Genomic DNA, 16,677 nt, shown 5'->3' on the forward strand with positions numbered 1-16,677 from the left:
AAGACAAGAACAGCGTGAGCACTTGCAAGGACCCCCGGGAATGTAGGACGGATGCCCAAGTGCATGACCAAATGACCAAGTGAACGAACGAAGAGGGGAATGACATCGGTAAAGAGGGGGAATGGAAAGACAGCCATGCCGGAGAGGGACAGTGCAGGGCTGGTCCCATGACTCTGGACAAATTACTGGGCTTCTCTAGGCCTTCGTTTTCTCATCTGTAAAGTAAATGTACTAATACCTACCTGGAAGGATAACCAATCATGGATGGATACTGCTGGGCAGAGCTCAGGGCCCGTGCAAGGTTCTCGGTGATTGTGAGCACGTGCCCGTGCGGCTGCTCTAGAACGACGCAAGCCACGAGAGAGGCTCCTGCTCAATGAAATGAGGTCTGTTTCTGCGATTTCGCATAGGGCTTGATGAGATTTGACAGCCTCAACAGATTAGTACACAAGAGGGGACAAAAAAAGAATCAAGGAACAAAAAAGATCCCTCTGGATGGAAGCCCATTAAGAACAAACCGTAAGAGACTCTTAATCACAGGCAACAAACTGAGGGTTGCTGGATGGGAAGGGGGGTGGAGGGATCAGGTCACTGGGTGACGGATATTAAGGAGGGCATGTGATGTAATGAGCACTGGGTGTTACGTAAGACTGATGAATCACCGACCTCTACCTCTGAAACCAATAATACATTATATGTTAATTAATTGAATTTAAATTAAAAAATTTATAAAAAAAGAATTACTAATGGGTGTACTTGAGCAAAATAAAAACTAATTTAAAGTAAAAAAAAAAGAATAAATCTCTTGCCTACTCATCCTTATTATAAGTCATATCACCATACAGTAGCCTCCACTTGGCAGAATACAGATAGAAACTCAGACCCAAAATAAAATGCCTCTAAATAGCCCAACACAGGTGACACAGATTTAGGACACGGAACTCCAAGGAGAACCCTGCACACCTTCACTCGGACCCCATGTACTCTGATTTTGGACATAATGTCTGATTTTGGTCATCTAGTTCCCCAGCCCAGAGCAGATCAGAAGAAACTCTGAAAGGGAAAATCAGAGTGGGGAAAGGTAGCTGTTACAGACGGAGGAGCACTGGTGCAGCAAGAAAGGACAGCTGGTGGTGGGGAGGCATACGAACAATCCTCGGAAGAAAATGCAAGAGCTCCCGGAGCTTAGCTGTTTGGGACTTTCCTGTGGGGACAAAGAAGCTGACCAATCCCACCAGCGCTACAGGTGTGTGGCTGGATTACCTGTCAGGTATGTACTTATTATTTCCTGAAGTCACTGGAAAGGGTAAAATTATATTTGGCTGTGTTACCGGCAAAGAAAGAAAAAGAATCAAGAAATTTGCAAGAGTTCTGTCAAAATTGCCTAAAACAAACAAAGCCCGCGTCTCAGTGTTGGAAAAATTAACTTTATTTGAACCAGTTCACCTCATCACACTGCTGGACACACAAGAATCTGACATTTCTTTTCCTTCAAGCAGAAGTGGGGCAGACTGAACATTTCTGTCTGCGAGCAACACTGCACTACCTCCAACTATTACTGAAAAAATAGACGCGAAAGGTCATGCTTCTGTTGTGAAATATGGACACCATTCTACAACCTTCCATCTACACCAGTGGCTTGCAACCCTAGACGCTTATTAAAATCACTCGGGACTGGGTGCCTGGGTGGCTCAGTCGGTGAAGCGTCTGCCTTTGGCTCAGATCATGATCCCAGGGTTCTGGGATCGAGTTCTGCATCGGGCTCCCTGCTCAGTGGGGAGTCTGCTTCTCCCTCTGCCCTTCACCCCCACTTGTGCTCTCTCTCTCTCTCAAAAATAAATAAATAAACAAATAAATAAATAAATAAAATCTTTCAAAAAAAAAATCACTTGGGACTGCTCTCAAACATACTGGAACTGTTGGAAAGTTCTGCAGGTGATTCTCAGGGCAGCCAGCACTGAGCACCCGACCTTCCTTTTTTTTGAGTTTGAGGTGCTCCTGTTGAGAAATACTTACACTGTGCTCCATGAGGAGAAGCCTTGGAGAACAGCACACAAACAGAAAAAAGGTGGGGTTGAGAGGCCCAGGCATCCTTCTCCTAACTTAACCAGAGTAGCTTAGCTTTGCTTTTGTTTATTAACACTGGGGTTAATGAACCGCAGCATGTCCGGCTTGCTCCGTGTTTTTATAAATCAAGTTTTATTGAAACACAGCCACACCCACGTTTAGATACTGTCCATAGGTGAACTACAACAGCAGAGTTGAGTAGTTGAAAAGGAGACCTGTGGGCCCCACAGGGCCCCCAAATCTACTATCTGGTCTTTTGCAGAAAAAGCTTGCAGACGTCTGGTGTGACCTGTTAGAATTCTGCTGATTTCTTCTGAAGTAGGTGTTTAGTAAGTATTAGTTGAATGACTGAAAGTTTCACAATGAAATACAGTCTGAAAATCATCACTTTTAGTTATAGGGTAGGATAATGACTGCATCCCAGCCACATGCCTTCTTGTGTCCCTTGTATGGAACTCAGAGAACGCTATGTGGCAGTTACCTGGCTCGAAGGCCAAGGGATGATTTTTTTGCCCTCATCATTAAACTGGGTGAGGATGGGGAGTGAAATGTTTTGTCCTAGGACACTCACACTTGCCTGGGTCCTGGCCAGGAATCCAACTCTCACCCAAAGGCAGAGAAAGAGGAATGGGTTTGGGAATCAGTGGCCATGAGAATTAGCATTGCCACGTTCTCATTTCCGGTCCCTGACCACATCTTGTTCCCTCTCAGGGCTCTGTTCTCTGACCTCCAAGGTCCCCTTTCGGCCCTGCAGTCTATGCCTTCTTCCCCCATGGTGCCGGCCCCACGACATTCCATCATCTCACCTGTGCATCCAGTTCCATGATATGAGCCACTTTGTTCCAGCCAAAGCCCACAAACCTCCGGTCGTACTCAGGGCAGTCCCTTCTCACGACAACGTACGGCTCGAAATCGGCCTCCCACTCAACACGGTAAGGCGTGGTGGCCGTCCGCCACTTGGCGAAGTTTGTGGGAGCATGGCCTTTTGTCCAGACGTGGTACCTAGGTCACATGGAGAGAAGCCATTGGGTAAAAGGAAGGAAGCTGAGCTTCCCCAACATTGCTGGTTTGGAGAAAGAAAAGGCATATGTGGATACAGTCCTTGTTGCGGGTTGCACTGTGTTCCCCCAAAAGACAGGCTCAAGTCCTAACCCCCAGTCCCTGTGAATGTGACCTATTTGGAAAGACGGTCTTTGCAGATGTATTGAGATGAAGTCATAGTGGATTAGGGTGGGCTCTAATCTGACCACTGGTATCTTTATAAGAACAAGGAAATGTGGACACTTAGACACACACCAGGAGAGTACCATGGGAAGGTGGAGGCAGAGATTGAGTGCTGTTACCCACAAGCCAAGGAATGCCAAGGATAGTCAGCCTCCACCAGAAGCTGGAGCGAAGCAAGGAAGGATTCTTCCCTAAAGCCTTTGGAGGAAGAATGAACCTGCCTTGATTTTGGATTTCTGGCTTCTGCAACTATGAAAGAATAAATTTCCATTGTGAGCTACCCAGTTTGTAGTATTTTGTTGTGGGAGTCCAGGAAACTAATCCATTTTGTTACCTACATCCTTCGTTAACGAGGAGACACCCCCCCCCCCAATGAAAGGAGGGCACTGTATCACTTATAGGGACCTAACTGCAGGTCTGTCTGGGCTGTTATTCCTAGCGAGAACACCGTGACCCAGCCCTTGTAGCATGTTCTCCCCCTAGAGGCAGGACCCGTGGCTGCACCACTCCCGTGATGATGTCACATCGTCTGGCAAAAGGGATCCTTGTAGATATAACTAAGGTTACTAATCAGTTGACTTTGGGTTAAATAAAGGGGAATTACTGGGGGGTAGGGGGTGGGCCTGGCTGAATCATGAGAACTTTTAGATCTGGGTTTGGAAGAGAGCAAAGAGCCATGTGTGAGCTGCCTGTGGAGGCCACGTGGCAAGGAGCCGGCAGGGAAATGGTGACCGCAGTCCTCCATGTGCAAAGGAAGGAAGTCAGGGAGCCTAGAGGAGCGCGGCACGCTCTGGAGGAGAACTGGAGCCTTGCCCCCACCTTGATTTCAGCCCAGTGAGGCCCTAAGTGATAATCCAGCCATCCCATGCCCAGATCTCTCAACCTCGGGGGCCATGAGATAATAAATTGCATTGTTTAAAGCTTCTAAATTTGTGGCAATTCGTTATACAGCAACAGAAAATGAATACAACCATATAACAATAATCATAATAAGCTAACATTTATTAAGCACTTACTATAAACTGGTTATATTGTAAATATTGTATCTATGGCTTTAAATTCTTATAACTTATTCAATATCAAGTTACAAATAATAAGAATGGAGCTGGGATTCAAACCCAGACAGCCTGGCTCAAGAGCAAGGACCCTGGACCACTAGGCTGGGTGATCTCTCTTCTGCATCCCCATAACCCACACTCTCTGGCCTATACGCAGAGAGTTAGTGGTCGGGCCCTAAGTTGAATAGATTAATGAACAAGGAATCTCAAAACCTGACAGGTACCTACGACAGAGGGCAGGTAGTGGGGCAGGAATCTGCTTCTGAAACCTACAAAGATGTGGCAGGAGCCTGGGAGCCTCGTGAAACAGCACAGACCTGGCCCAAGAGCAAAGGGTTAGGGAAGAAGAACACTGTAGAAAAGGGTAATATGAAAGGTGGGACCCCAACAACTTAGAGAGCTTCAGGGAGAAAGGAGCTCACAGTCTGGGGTCCCACCTCCACTCAGGTGGCTCTGAAGCACACAAGGTTTAAGTGAGAGCCGGGGTCAGTGTGGCAGGTGGAGCCCTTCTGGTAGGGGACATGGCCACTTGCTCACTCTGCGCCTTCCCTGGGACCTTGGGAACCACCCAGTGTGGCTGAATAGACTTTAGTCAACCTGTGGCCTTTCAGTACACTGTTGCCAGGCGACATGGCCGGGCTGGCCAAGGGCAGAGACTCGAATCCCCATCTCCACCGATTCAGCAAGTGCCACCAAAACCACGGTCACACAATCGGAAGGAACATAAGAGGCTGAGTAACGCCACCTGCACGGAATGTGAAAAGGAGGGATACTGCAAGATGACGGGATTAAGCCAAGAATCAGGCCGGGAAGGACTTGATTTTCCATTCGTGCACTAGCTCAACAGGCAGTCCCGACACCTGACGCTTGCACAGAGCCGGCCCGGCACACCCAGCGGCCGGACACACGCACTGGCTCGAGCTCAGCATGGCGGGGCTACCGCACCGGGGTTCGAAACCCGCCTCCGTCACTTAGGAGCCGAGGACCTCGGTCAGCAGAGCATTTAAACTAGCCTTTACGTCCCTCGTGTGTCTCCTGGGGAAAAGAACACCTATCTTGTTGAATGGCTGGGGAACTTAAATGAGGAAATTTTTATAAAGAGCTTGGCACAGTGCAGGCATACAGGAGGCACTCCATAAATGCTCCTTCCCTAAGAGGCAGTTTAACAAGGCGGCTAAAAACAATGGCTCTGGAGCCAGCCCATCTGGGTTTGAATTCTGTCGCTCAGCAGGTGTGGAAAATTTACCTAATTCCTCTGTTTCTTTCTTTCTCCAGGTAAAATTATGAATTAATAATGATTAATCATCTCTTTTTCTTGGTAAAACAGAGAGAACAATGCCTACGTCATGGATTTAGGACAGTGATGTGAACTGACATACAGCACCTCCTTAGTCCCTCTTGTCCGCCCTAGATGTGACGTCAGTTCACAGGGGTCTTACTCTCCGTGATATCAGTGTATCAATAGCCATCTTATTTAGAATACAAACCCTTGGCCTACTGTGTGAGAAAGAGGAAGAAGAGGGGGGAGGGCAGCTGGGTCAGGCCTGTTGCCCTGGGTGGCGGGGGGCAGCTCCCGTGAGCTCGGCCGGAAGACGGACAAGTGTGCCGCATGGCTGGTCAGCACAGAAGAGGGTGACGTTACAGTTCACCTGCCACAAGAGCACGCCGCCGCCTGACTCCGCCCTGTGGAACCCACGATCAGTCCAGCAGACACACTTGTTCTGACACCAACACCAGGTAGCCACCGAAACCACAGCGCCGGAGAGGTTTCCTGGATCCGGCATGCGGGATGCCATTCTGGAGGGATCTGGGGGCACCCTGCTTCGAGCAGGGGTTCTCAGCCTTGACCTGTGCATCAGAATCACCTAGGACACTACTGTTCGGCCAATCACTGGGTTCCAGCCCCGAGTTTCTGACCCAGTACATGCGGGACGGGGCTGGAGACCTGACACTTCTACGTCCCCAGGGGATGCTGATGCTACTCGTCCGGGAACCTAGAGGACAGCAGGGGTGGGGATGATCTCCCATTCCAGCCGCAGTGGGAAGAAGGGGAGTATCAGCTTCGAGGAGACTTGAGGGCTCATCGGTTGGAAGGAAGGTGACAAAAGCAATTTCTCAGGGGGAAGGTCTGTAATTTAGCACTTGGCCTCGTGGCTTGGGAGCTGTGGGCCAAGCAGGAATCCTGGAAACGGCAGGCCAAACCCCAGCGCTCTTGCCCACAGATGTGGCCTTGAAACGCATTCTCAAATCCTCTGGGGCTGGAGATGGAAGGAAAGAGGCCCTGGAAATCTGCCAGGTGTGGAGCCATGAGTCTGTGGCGTCTGTGGGGGCTCAGACGAAGATCTGGTCTCAGAGTCTCAGTTTTTACCTGCATCTAACAGGGACTGGTAAGAACATTCAGGACTTAGTCCAGTGGTATTTGAGCTAAAAGCATAGGCTCTGCAGCTCCTCAGACCTGGACTGAATCCAGGCTCTGCCAGGTACTGGTGGTGTGTCCTTGTGTAAGTTATCTGGCTTCTCAGAGCCTCAGTTTCTTTATCTGTGAAAGAGGATGATGGTATCTGCCTCACAGATTTGTTGTGAGGATTACACGACCTGACGATAGCGCATGGCCCCAGGTTACGTACTCAACAAACGGTGGTTGTTATTTCTTTCCAAGAAGGAAGGAGTCTGGGTTTGGGGGGGGGGGTTATTAAACCATTTCAGGTCACTTGCTAGAATTCTGGATAGAGGAGGAAGACTGGGGTTCGAGTCCTGGCTCCAGCAGGACTCCTCCACTCCTCAGTTTTCTGCATGAAATGTGAAAAAGGATCATCTCTGAATTGTTGACCGAACAACCTATCGCATGAAATTACTTTCCCAAAATAAAGTTTGAGAAAACCTCCTAGAAACTTCTAGTAACTTAACAGTAGTATGGAAACCAAAGTTGTTATTACAATCTTTTCAATAAAATTCAGATTGCCTGGAAATGTACGATTTTTTTTTTTACTCAAAGGCAGTGTTGGCCATTCCTCCACTTTGTTCAAAGTGGAAGCCCCTTAATATAGGAGCAGATGGGAGCAGTGGCTGGGTCTTCAGACTGCTTTGTCAAGAGATTGGGAGGACTCCTCTGTCCCCCAAGGGCACTAAATGCCACAGCCTGTTCCGGGGAGTCAGACCCCGCTCGAACCTGCACCGTTGCATACCCAGCCTGGGCAGTTTGGACAGGTGGCAGGGCAGCTCCCCGGAGATGCTCCCGCAAGCCTGGGGGGCTTGGAACACCAGGCAAATGCAGGGCTTGTTCAAAACCATCACTCGGGCAACAAGAAAGTCGGCTGCCCCATCTGCCGTGTCCAATCCTGGGGTCACCTTGATGCCATTAGTTGTGGAAGCTACAGACACCCATTGCAGGCCTGAGGACCTCGGAGCACAGACCACTCCCCCCAAAAAGGAAAAAGGGAACAGCAACCATGGTACTGAACAGGATGAACCCACATGTCAGATGAATGAAGGAAGACGCAAACCAAAGACAGAATTCAGACAGGAGACAGGGTCAGGAACCTACGCTGAACTGAGTAAGGTGCAGAAGGAGTAAGCAGACTTCCTACCTGACATCCTTGTCCTTCCATCTGGACACAGAACGCCCACCACCCATGTACAAAGCAAAGCGCACGGCATGTGGGAAGACAGAATATTCCAAAGACGTAGTTGGGGGCCAACGGCACTTTGGCCTTAAGATGGTCTAAGGTAGCAGTGAACTTCTGGGACAGCAGCTCTGGTGTCTGGTTTCCGGGGACAGAAGGCCTCGGACACCCCCAGGGGACGGCACTGAGGCTACTTACCTGAATGTGAAGAGAGTCCCCATGTCCAGCATTGATAGCAACTCCGCTTTCGACTTGGGGAAAGACAGCCGGTAGCGCAGTGTCTCGAACGCAGGGACAATCATCGCCTTCTTGGTGTTGGCAAGGTCGAGCTGGATGACAGACTTCCTGAAACGGGAGGGCAGGCAGAGACAGGGTCCTTGTGAGGCCTTTCCCACGTGTGGGCAGGGAGGGGGCACAGGGGGCAGAGGACAGAAAGCCCAAGTCAAAATTTCAGTTTAAAGATGGGGAAACTGAGGCCCAGGGAGGCCAAGCAGCTTGTCCAATACCACTCAGCAGCCCAGAGAAGACAGGCTGCCTCTGAGCCAAAAAGTAGATTCTTCTTAGAGAGTGAATGGAGGGCAGGCTGGACAGGAGGGGCTGGGAGACCCTCCCTCACTTTCGCAGTGAGGTGTCCCTGGCAGAGCCAAGGGCAAAAGGCAGGTCTCCAGGGACTCACAGGGGTTGGAGTCCAGCCTGCAGGGTCCACTGGGCTGGCCACCCACTCCTCCTGCTCCACTGGCCACACGGAAGCGTCGGACAGCAAGTTGATGAGATGATCACCAACCTGGGCATTTCTGGGTTCCATTTCTTGGACTTCTCAACCCCTTGAATCCCCCAGACCCTGAGCCTTTAAAGTAGCCAGACCCACCCCACGCAGCCAGTACCCAACACAACAGAGCTCGCATCCCACGGGAGGGTGGGACATTCTCCATGTGTTTCCTCACTCCCACAGTTGAGCCTGGCCTTCTGCTCTGCTCCTCTGAGACCCAGCTCCTGCCCTTCTAGATTTCTCTGCCATTGCCCAGCTCTGTGGCCATCACTGTGAGAGGGAGAAAGGCTTAGAGAGGGACACAGAACGGGAAGCTCATAATGAACACAGACGGGGTTTGAATCCTGGCTCCATCACTTGATGAGTCTTGCTGCACTGGGCCAAGTAATTTAGCTCCTTCCTAAAATGGGGCAATGATGATCTCTCCTCCTGGAGCTGTCACGGAGGCTGAACAAGGTAACATAGATACAAACACTGCTCGGCGCACTTGGCCGGCTTGTGGCAACACGTGGTCCCTATTCGACCACAACATGGTCCTTAGTCCCTGGCTTGATCTTCCAATGATCCCTTTTGGCCATGACTTTGGCACTTCATTCCGGCTTCTGGCTCAGACCACTGACTCTTGGGTCTCAGTGCCAGCGAGGGCTATCTTCTTATCATCTCTGAAGTAGAGAAAGCAGTCCTCCTTGGGGTAATCAAGGCATTGGAGGGCATTTTGCACACGACTGGAAGAAGCAGCCTTCCAGAGCAACATGACTTATCACTGTGTTACTAAAGCCACTTCACTCTGAACTTGTGCATAAGCAGGATGGGTCTGCAAAAAGGCGAGTCGTGCTACCACGAAGGAAAACTGTGTCAGCCGAGGCCAGTGTGGGGCCAGAACAGAGCGGCAGTCTGAGAAGGACGAGGCAGGGTTTGGTATCCATGAATGATGAGGTCAGAGGAAGGACTGGTCTCAGAAGCCAGCCCTGGGGAAGGGGAGGCATCAGGACCCCCTGAGAGGGCGTGGCTGAGATGGACCAGAAGGTCATTTTAGAATCCTCTGCATAGCAGTTGTAATTCATTCTTTATAATTAGGCTTATGTTAACTATATACCAAATGACATATGACCCTGATGTCACTATTTCTGGGGAGACTCATAAAGGATGACACTGAGATGGAATCTGGGCGAGCTATATTTAGGCAGCTGGAGGGTGAGTAGCCCGAGTCAGCCTGCTTCGGTCTGCGTTCCTCTCCTGCTTTGTCTCTCTGAACAATGACTTCCCAGTTTGCAAACACCCAAGATTCCCTCACTCATGGCCAAGCACTGTCTTCTCGATCAATCCTATACGAGACATAGGCAGAATGGGGGCTCGCCACCCTTCCTCCAGGAAAACTAGATATCTTATCTATTGGTTCAGGGTATTGGGGGTGGGCCACATGGGTCCAGAGGATATCCTTGGACTCACCAGATGGCAAAGCCCCTGTGGCCACCAGGAAGGAGGGAGCAGAGAGGCACCCCAGCACGGATGGGGGCTGCTACGCATTCAACAATTCCTGAGCAGACCTACTATGTGCCAGGCTCCATGCTAGGCACCTGCCGACACAGAGTAAACAACACAGCCCGAGTCCTTCCTGCCTGGTATTTACATTCTTGTTGCAAACGTCTCAGGATGCTAAAAGCCCAAGATTGCATTTGCAGCTAATTATGTTAAGATAATTGGAAAAAGCGTGGGAGGCCAGTGGCACTGAACCACAAAGGGATGGGCAAAGCGTGTACACACACTCACAACAGAGGTCTGTGGATGCACCTGTGTCTGTCTGCTACTATTATCATCATAGTTACAGTAGCCGCTTCTTGGACTGCTCTGCTCAAAGATGATTCTCTTTCCCATGGTCCCTGCACGTAGGCGCAGCTCTGGGAACACGGGGCCAAGGCCGTGTTCAGGGGTAGACACTTGACTCAGACTGAGCAAATCAGTTTCTCACTCCTGGAAATTCGAACAGAGACGCCAAGATTGGAAACCAAAGAGCTGACGTGTGCTAACACCAGGTGGCACCCTAGAGGCCTATGAACTTCGGCTGCGGAGAGGCCCAGAGCTGCCCGGGTTAATTATGGTCGCAAGTGTGGTTTTCCAAATTCTACTTTGGTGCTGTAAGAAATACCACTCAACTGTTTTTTGTCTTGTTTTCCTTTGATTTCATTTCAAAGAAGCTGCCTACTGTTGCTTTCTGTTGCTTGCAACCAAACACCCAGACCGATGCATTGCAAGGCCCACAGTGCACAGACCCAGGAAGCAGCATGCCTTACAAAATGTGGCCCGAGAAAGTCGTATTTCTCTCTGCATAGAGAGCATCCGATCCTGGAGTGCCTTTTAAAGTTCCCTTGAATCTCACTGAAACACAAACTGCCACAAAGACGGATTTGTCACTAGATAGGTCTATTTCAGAGTCAGGCCAAAGAGGTTTTGATACTGATGTCCTGAATGAAGTTGTTTCAGCAATAAAGTGGTTTCAGGACACTGACTCTGAGCCCATCCGCTCATTGAGATGGCGATGATATAGCTTGGGCCCTTCCGCACTGTGACCTGTTGGTAGATCCCTTCCTTGCTGGGGGTTTGCTGACCACCTGGGGATGCACAATGTGCCTCCACCATTCGTCTGGAAAGGGAGTTCTGCAGGAGACAGTGTTTCAAATGCAGAATCTTCCAGGGAAATTGGCTAGACTGGGTTGGAGTTCTGCAGCCAGCCTGGACAAGCTGAGTGACTTTGGGTCACTTCATGCATCCCTTTTAGAATGCTAAATCTAGATTGTTAATGCTGAAGATTCTGGAAAGTAATCTGGTGCACTAGCAATCAGGCACACTTGGCTTCTAGCTCTGACTCTACCACTCCTCCTAGAAAGTCACTTGAACCATTCTGAGTCTCAATGTTCTTGTTAAATATTTTGGTGAGGAAAAGCACACGTGCATATGGAAGTCCTTGGTGCAATGCCCAGCACACATTACGCACCGTGTTATATGATGGTTCAGCCTGTGATGGTTGCTTTTATGTGTCAACTTGGCTAGGCTAGGGTGCCAGCTGTTTGGTGAAACACTCATCTAAGTGCTGTCGTGAAGATATTTTGTGGATATAATTAATGTTTACAAGCAGTTAACTTTAAAGGCCCCTGCCCTCAATAATTTGGGTGGGCCGCATCTAATCAGTCGAAGGATGTCAGAGCCAATCCTGAGCTTTCCTGGAAGAGATTCTGCCTCTGCCCTGTAACATCAAAATCCTGCCTGAGTGTCCAGCCTGCTGGCCTGTCTTATGGATTTCAGACTTGCCAGTCCTTACAGTTCCTTAAAAAAACTCTCCCATCTTGCTGGTTCTATTTTTCTGAAGAATCCTAGTCGATAACACTGTCCTCATGTCTCACCCAAGACCCTTTCAAAAATATTCCCAAACCTACTACAACGTTTTCAGACTGAGGAACTCTTGAAAGAAGATTTCTACTGACGTTCAGAACCCCGCTGGTATACCAGAGAACACAGCAAATACACGTTGACTTGGAGCCGGCTGACCCTGGGTTCAAATTCTGCCTGCCACTCTCTTATGACCTTGAGCACACTATTCCACTTCTCCTGGTCACAGGTTCCCATCTATAAAATGGAGATGATAACCCTTATCAATCAGGATTGCTGAAGGGTGAAGCAAAACAGTCACTCTAGACCCTGACGCGGTGCCTGACTTAGAGTAACTGATTAACAAATGAGCCCCCCTCGCCTTTCTGGCCCTGCTTACCGGCGGGCCCACTGCCGGAGATGGGTGAGTGTGGAGCAGCCAGGAAAGGCAACAGACTCCTGCAACCAGGGCAGGATTTTGTTGCCAACCTGCTTATCTATGGAAACAGAGTGTATTAGATCAGTCCCCAGCCAGCTCTCTGGATCCTTCTTCATGTCAAAACCAATTCAGGTGTTCCTGGCAGAGTAAGTTCGGCCCCTCCAGTCTGGTGGAGGTGGAGCTGACCGGCGGGTGAGGGGAGAACCAAGCACTGGGCAGCGTCTATCTTCAAGCCCCCCAGGCCTCCTGCACATCTTTCCTCAGCATCTCCCTTCCACTTACTCAAGTGTGCAAATAGTTCACAGCCTGTTTGGCTCCCACCTGGGAAAAGTGGCGAGCAGGGGAGAGAACGTAAATGAGGATTCCTATACCCACCGAGGGGGTGGTGGGGCTGGACTGGAGGCTCGCACGGGCTTGGCGTATGTCAAAGACACAGCACAAAGGGACACTGTGAGGAAGATGGGCTTCCTGGGGATTAGCATGACCGAACCCCAAGACTGATCCTGGCAGTGGGTCATGCGTGCGTGAGCGCACGTACACACACACACACACAGACACACGCCCCTCCCTCCATCTCTCCTTTTCCCCCCATCCTCTGCCCTTGAGGTGGGTCTCTGTCACCAAGGAAACAGCCCAGGAGCCAGGCATGAAGAGATTTCGGGAAAGCACCTCAGAGAAGTAAGGAACAATGGCGTGTGGCAGAGGTCTTCTGACTTCAGTGGTGGGGATGAGGGCTCGGGCTGCCCAAGTTCGCCTTCTGGCCGATTACTTGTCCTCTCTTAGGAGGGAGAACGGAGCTGGGTCGGGGGTGGGAGGAATGCCAGGGATGGGGAACTGGGGCAGGAGCTTTCAAGGTTAAGGAAACAGCCAGTGCAAAGGCCCTAACAACAATAGCACAATAAGGGACAGGGAGAGTCCCTAAATGTGGGGCCAGAGAGGCAGTGGGGGAGGGAGAGCTGCAGGTCATATAGGGTGTCAGAGATCACTGAAGATTGAGGGGTGCAAAAGTACACTACCCCTCTCTCCTCCAAAGGTGTCCATGTCCTAATCCCAGAAACCTGGCGATCTAGAACCTTCCATGGCACGTAGGACTTCGCAGATGTGGTTAAGGATGCTGAGATGGGAAGATGATCCCGTGTTGAGTAATCGGAGGGTCCTGATATGAGAGGCAGGAGGGTCAGAGGCAGCAGGGTCAGGGGCAGGAGGGTCAGAGTCAGAAGGGAGATGGGATGGTGGAAGCAGGTGGGGGTGACGTGGCCACGAGTCAAAAAAAATGGATCCCCCTAGAGGGCAGGAAACATTCTCCCCTAGAGCCTCCAGAAAGAACGCAGCCTGTGGACACCTTGATTTCAGCCCCGTGAGCCCCGTTTCCGATCCTGACCTCCAGAGCTGTGAGATAAAACACGCGTGTTGCTTTCAACAGCCACGTTTGTGGTAATTTGTTACAGCAGACACAGGAGACCAACACAGAGGTCTTGGGATTTTACTCAGTGAGATGGGGCGCTGCTGGGGAACTCTGAGCCAAGGAGTGAGATGTGCTGCTCCCTATATTGACAGGCCCTGCTGGCTGCGGTGTTGGTAACGGACCAAAGCGTTGCATGGGTGGAAGCGGGGAGATCAATTAGGGGGCTCCCGAGTTGATACGGCTGAGCTAGCTTGGACCACGATAGTCACAATGAAGGTGAGAAGAACCGGCCTGATTCTAGAGCCAGCAGGATTTCCTTGCCCACTGGGCGTGAGGTGTGAGAGTGGAGGACAGGAGATGACCCCAGGCTCTTGGCTTGCATCCAGAGAAGACTGAAGTTGCCATCAACTGAGACACTGGTGTGGGCTTTCTGGGGCAAGATGAAACTTAGGTTTTGATGTTTTTCTGAGATGCTTGAGAGAACTAGGCTGTGACGATGAGGAGGCCATTGGACATATGAGTTTTGAGGTCAAGAGACACGGCTGGGTGGGGATATTTTGGGGATCCGTGGCAGGTGTATTTAAAGCCATGAGACTGAACATCACTGAGGGAGGGTAGGAGGAGAAGAGAGGTAGCCATCGATGAGCACTACAGGGAGGGACTCATAAGGTCGAAGAACCACCTGGAGAAAAAGACGCACTTCAGTAAGCCATGAGGAAAGAAACGGAGGGGCCATCAGCAGTCGGATGCTGCTGAGAAGACGAGAAGTGGAGGCTGACCGCTGGATTTTGGCAACGTGGCTTCTTCCTTGATCGCTGGCACCTGGAATAGGACCCGAAGCAGCAGCCGAGACCAGCTAGCAGGTGGGTGTGAGGCTACGGCCACTTGAAGAGGCGTCCCCCCTAGTTCCGCAGAAACGAATCAAGTCAACGTAAGAGCAGAGTCGAGTCATTCGTCAGGAACAGGATCCACGTCCCCGTGCTGGCCCCGCGTCCCCCGTCCGGAGTGCACACTGGGGGTCAGACGTGGGGCTGGCTACAGTGCGGGCGGGGGTGCTCGCAGAGGCCAGGCTAACTGGCCAAGAAATGGGACCTTCTGCCTGGCAAATACATACAACCTTGTCACGAGTAACCTGGCTGTAAAAAACGTTCAGTTTCACCTTACGTGATTAGAGGTTGGAAAGAACTGACCCCCACGGTGCAGAGGAGAGGAAATAAGTCAAACTTCCTAACACCCAAGCCCTTAGCAATAAGCTGGGAGCCAGGAGAGGTCATGCTTGCCTGAAAACGGGACTTGAGTTACGTGCCCGTTTCCCTCAAAGGCTTAGCGGACTCCTTCCTCTCCACTTGCATGCATTCGACTCTCTTCAGAATCCCCTGAAACAAATGCTCCCTCTCTCACGGGTGTGCGCTCGGGCGCTGGCAACCCAATCTGGTGGCACCTTCAGGAAAACAAAATGAGAGAAATAATCGACCTGTGATGTAAATAAAAATGAGAAAGCACAGTCGAGTTTAAACAGAAAGAAATGGTTTTGCAACTATCTCCTGTTTCAATCTGTCTGTATTTAGGGTGCTGGGGGGAGAAGGGGGCAGGGCCGAGACAGGTGCAGGGCCACCGGGGCCGGCAGGCTGGTCGAGGACAGTGGACACCAGGCTTCAGCGCCAGGCAGACACAAGGGAGAAGGGCAGGGGGTGGGATGAACCAGGAACCACGCCCAGCACCACGATGCTCTTCAACTCCGGCCACGTGGCAGCCCCGTGGGATTGAGGCATCCGTGTGGCCAGTCTGATGGTTCAAGAGGAGCCAACTAAAATTATTTCAACACACTTGAGGGCCGCGTCTTGCTCAGGAGAATGCCCGTGTCAAGGGAGGCTGCATAGTAAGCAAGAGAGCATGATCTTTTAGACGACAGACATCCTATCTTTGCTCCACGGCTGCACTAATTGTGGGATCACGGGCAATTTGCTTAACTCTGGGCTTTTGTTTCCTTATCTTGATAGTAAATATTTCACAGACTTGGTTATTAAGAGAACTAAGATAATATACTCATTAATTAATGGATATTTATGGGGCCAGACACAGACACAGAGCACAGAGCTGAATACACAGACGGAACCCCTGTCTGGACCGAGCTCCAAGCGCAGGGAGGGAGGAAGACAGGAGTGTCTTCTCTGCTCTCTGGTGCAGAGTCAGAGAGAGCTTCCCACTACTGTGTTCTAAGAAGCAGGAGTTAGTGGGTCCGCGGAGGGGGTTCTAAATATTTGCAAAGCTCTGGAAATGAGAAAGCATACAGGACTTGGGGGAACTGAATTTCTTAGAAATGCCCGATACATTGTAGGTGGTCGATACACGGTAATACAGAGTGCTTATGTATATTCAGTACCAAGCACCTCGAGCACATTAGAAACTTCTTTAATCTTCTTTACTTCTTTAGTCATGGCCACATGTAACAGAGGCACTAGTATTTCTGGTTTACTGATCAAGTCATGAAAACTCTGAGGTTCAGCAACTTGCCTCATAACCCAGCTGGCAGGTGCAACAACCACCATCTTTATCGTTATCCTCAAGTGAAGGAGGCATCACTGTATTCGTGAGGGCTGCACCAGCTTAGAAATGACTGGGAAAGGTCATCGGTCCTGGGCTCTGAGTCAAGTCTGTTAACGCGGTGACTTTGCAACTGGAGCAAGGAGCCTCTTGGAGTCCACGGGTCAAGGCAGCTGATGGAAGAG

At 50.5% G+C, this 16,677-nt stretch overlaps 1 protein-coding gene across 2 annotated transcripts in view; it reads right to left on the reverse strand.

The window, feature by feature from the left end:
- The window catches only part of LARGE1 (LARGE xylosyl- and glucuronyltransferase 1), a 379,220-nt gene that overhangs the window by 1,535 nt on the left and 361,008 nt on the right, over window positions 1–16,677 (reverse strand). For both annotated transcript variants that reach the window (XM_040637428.1, XM_008705631.2), the window contains 2 exons: window positions 8,171–8,317; window positions 2,874–3,069 (listed from right to left, as the gene is read on the reverse strand). In XM_040637428.1, the coding sequence (XP_040493362.1) occupies window positions 2,874–3,069; window positions 8,171–8,317 (343 nt within the window). The remainder of the gene's footprint in view (window positions 1–2,873; window positions 3,070–8,170; window positions 8,318–16,677) is intronic.

This window comes from Ursus maritimus, unplaced genomic scaffold, assembly GCF_017311325.1.
Source record: "Ursus maritimus isolate PB19 unplaced genomic scaffold, ASM1731132v1 scaffold_21, whole genome shotgun sequence".
In the NCBI taxonomy this organism is placed as follows: Eukaryota; Metazoa; Chordata; class Mammalia; order Carnivora; family Ursidae; genus Ursus; species Ursus maritimus.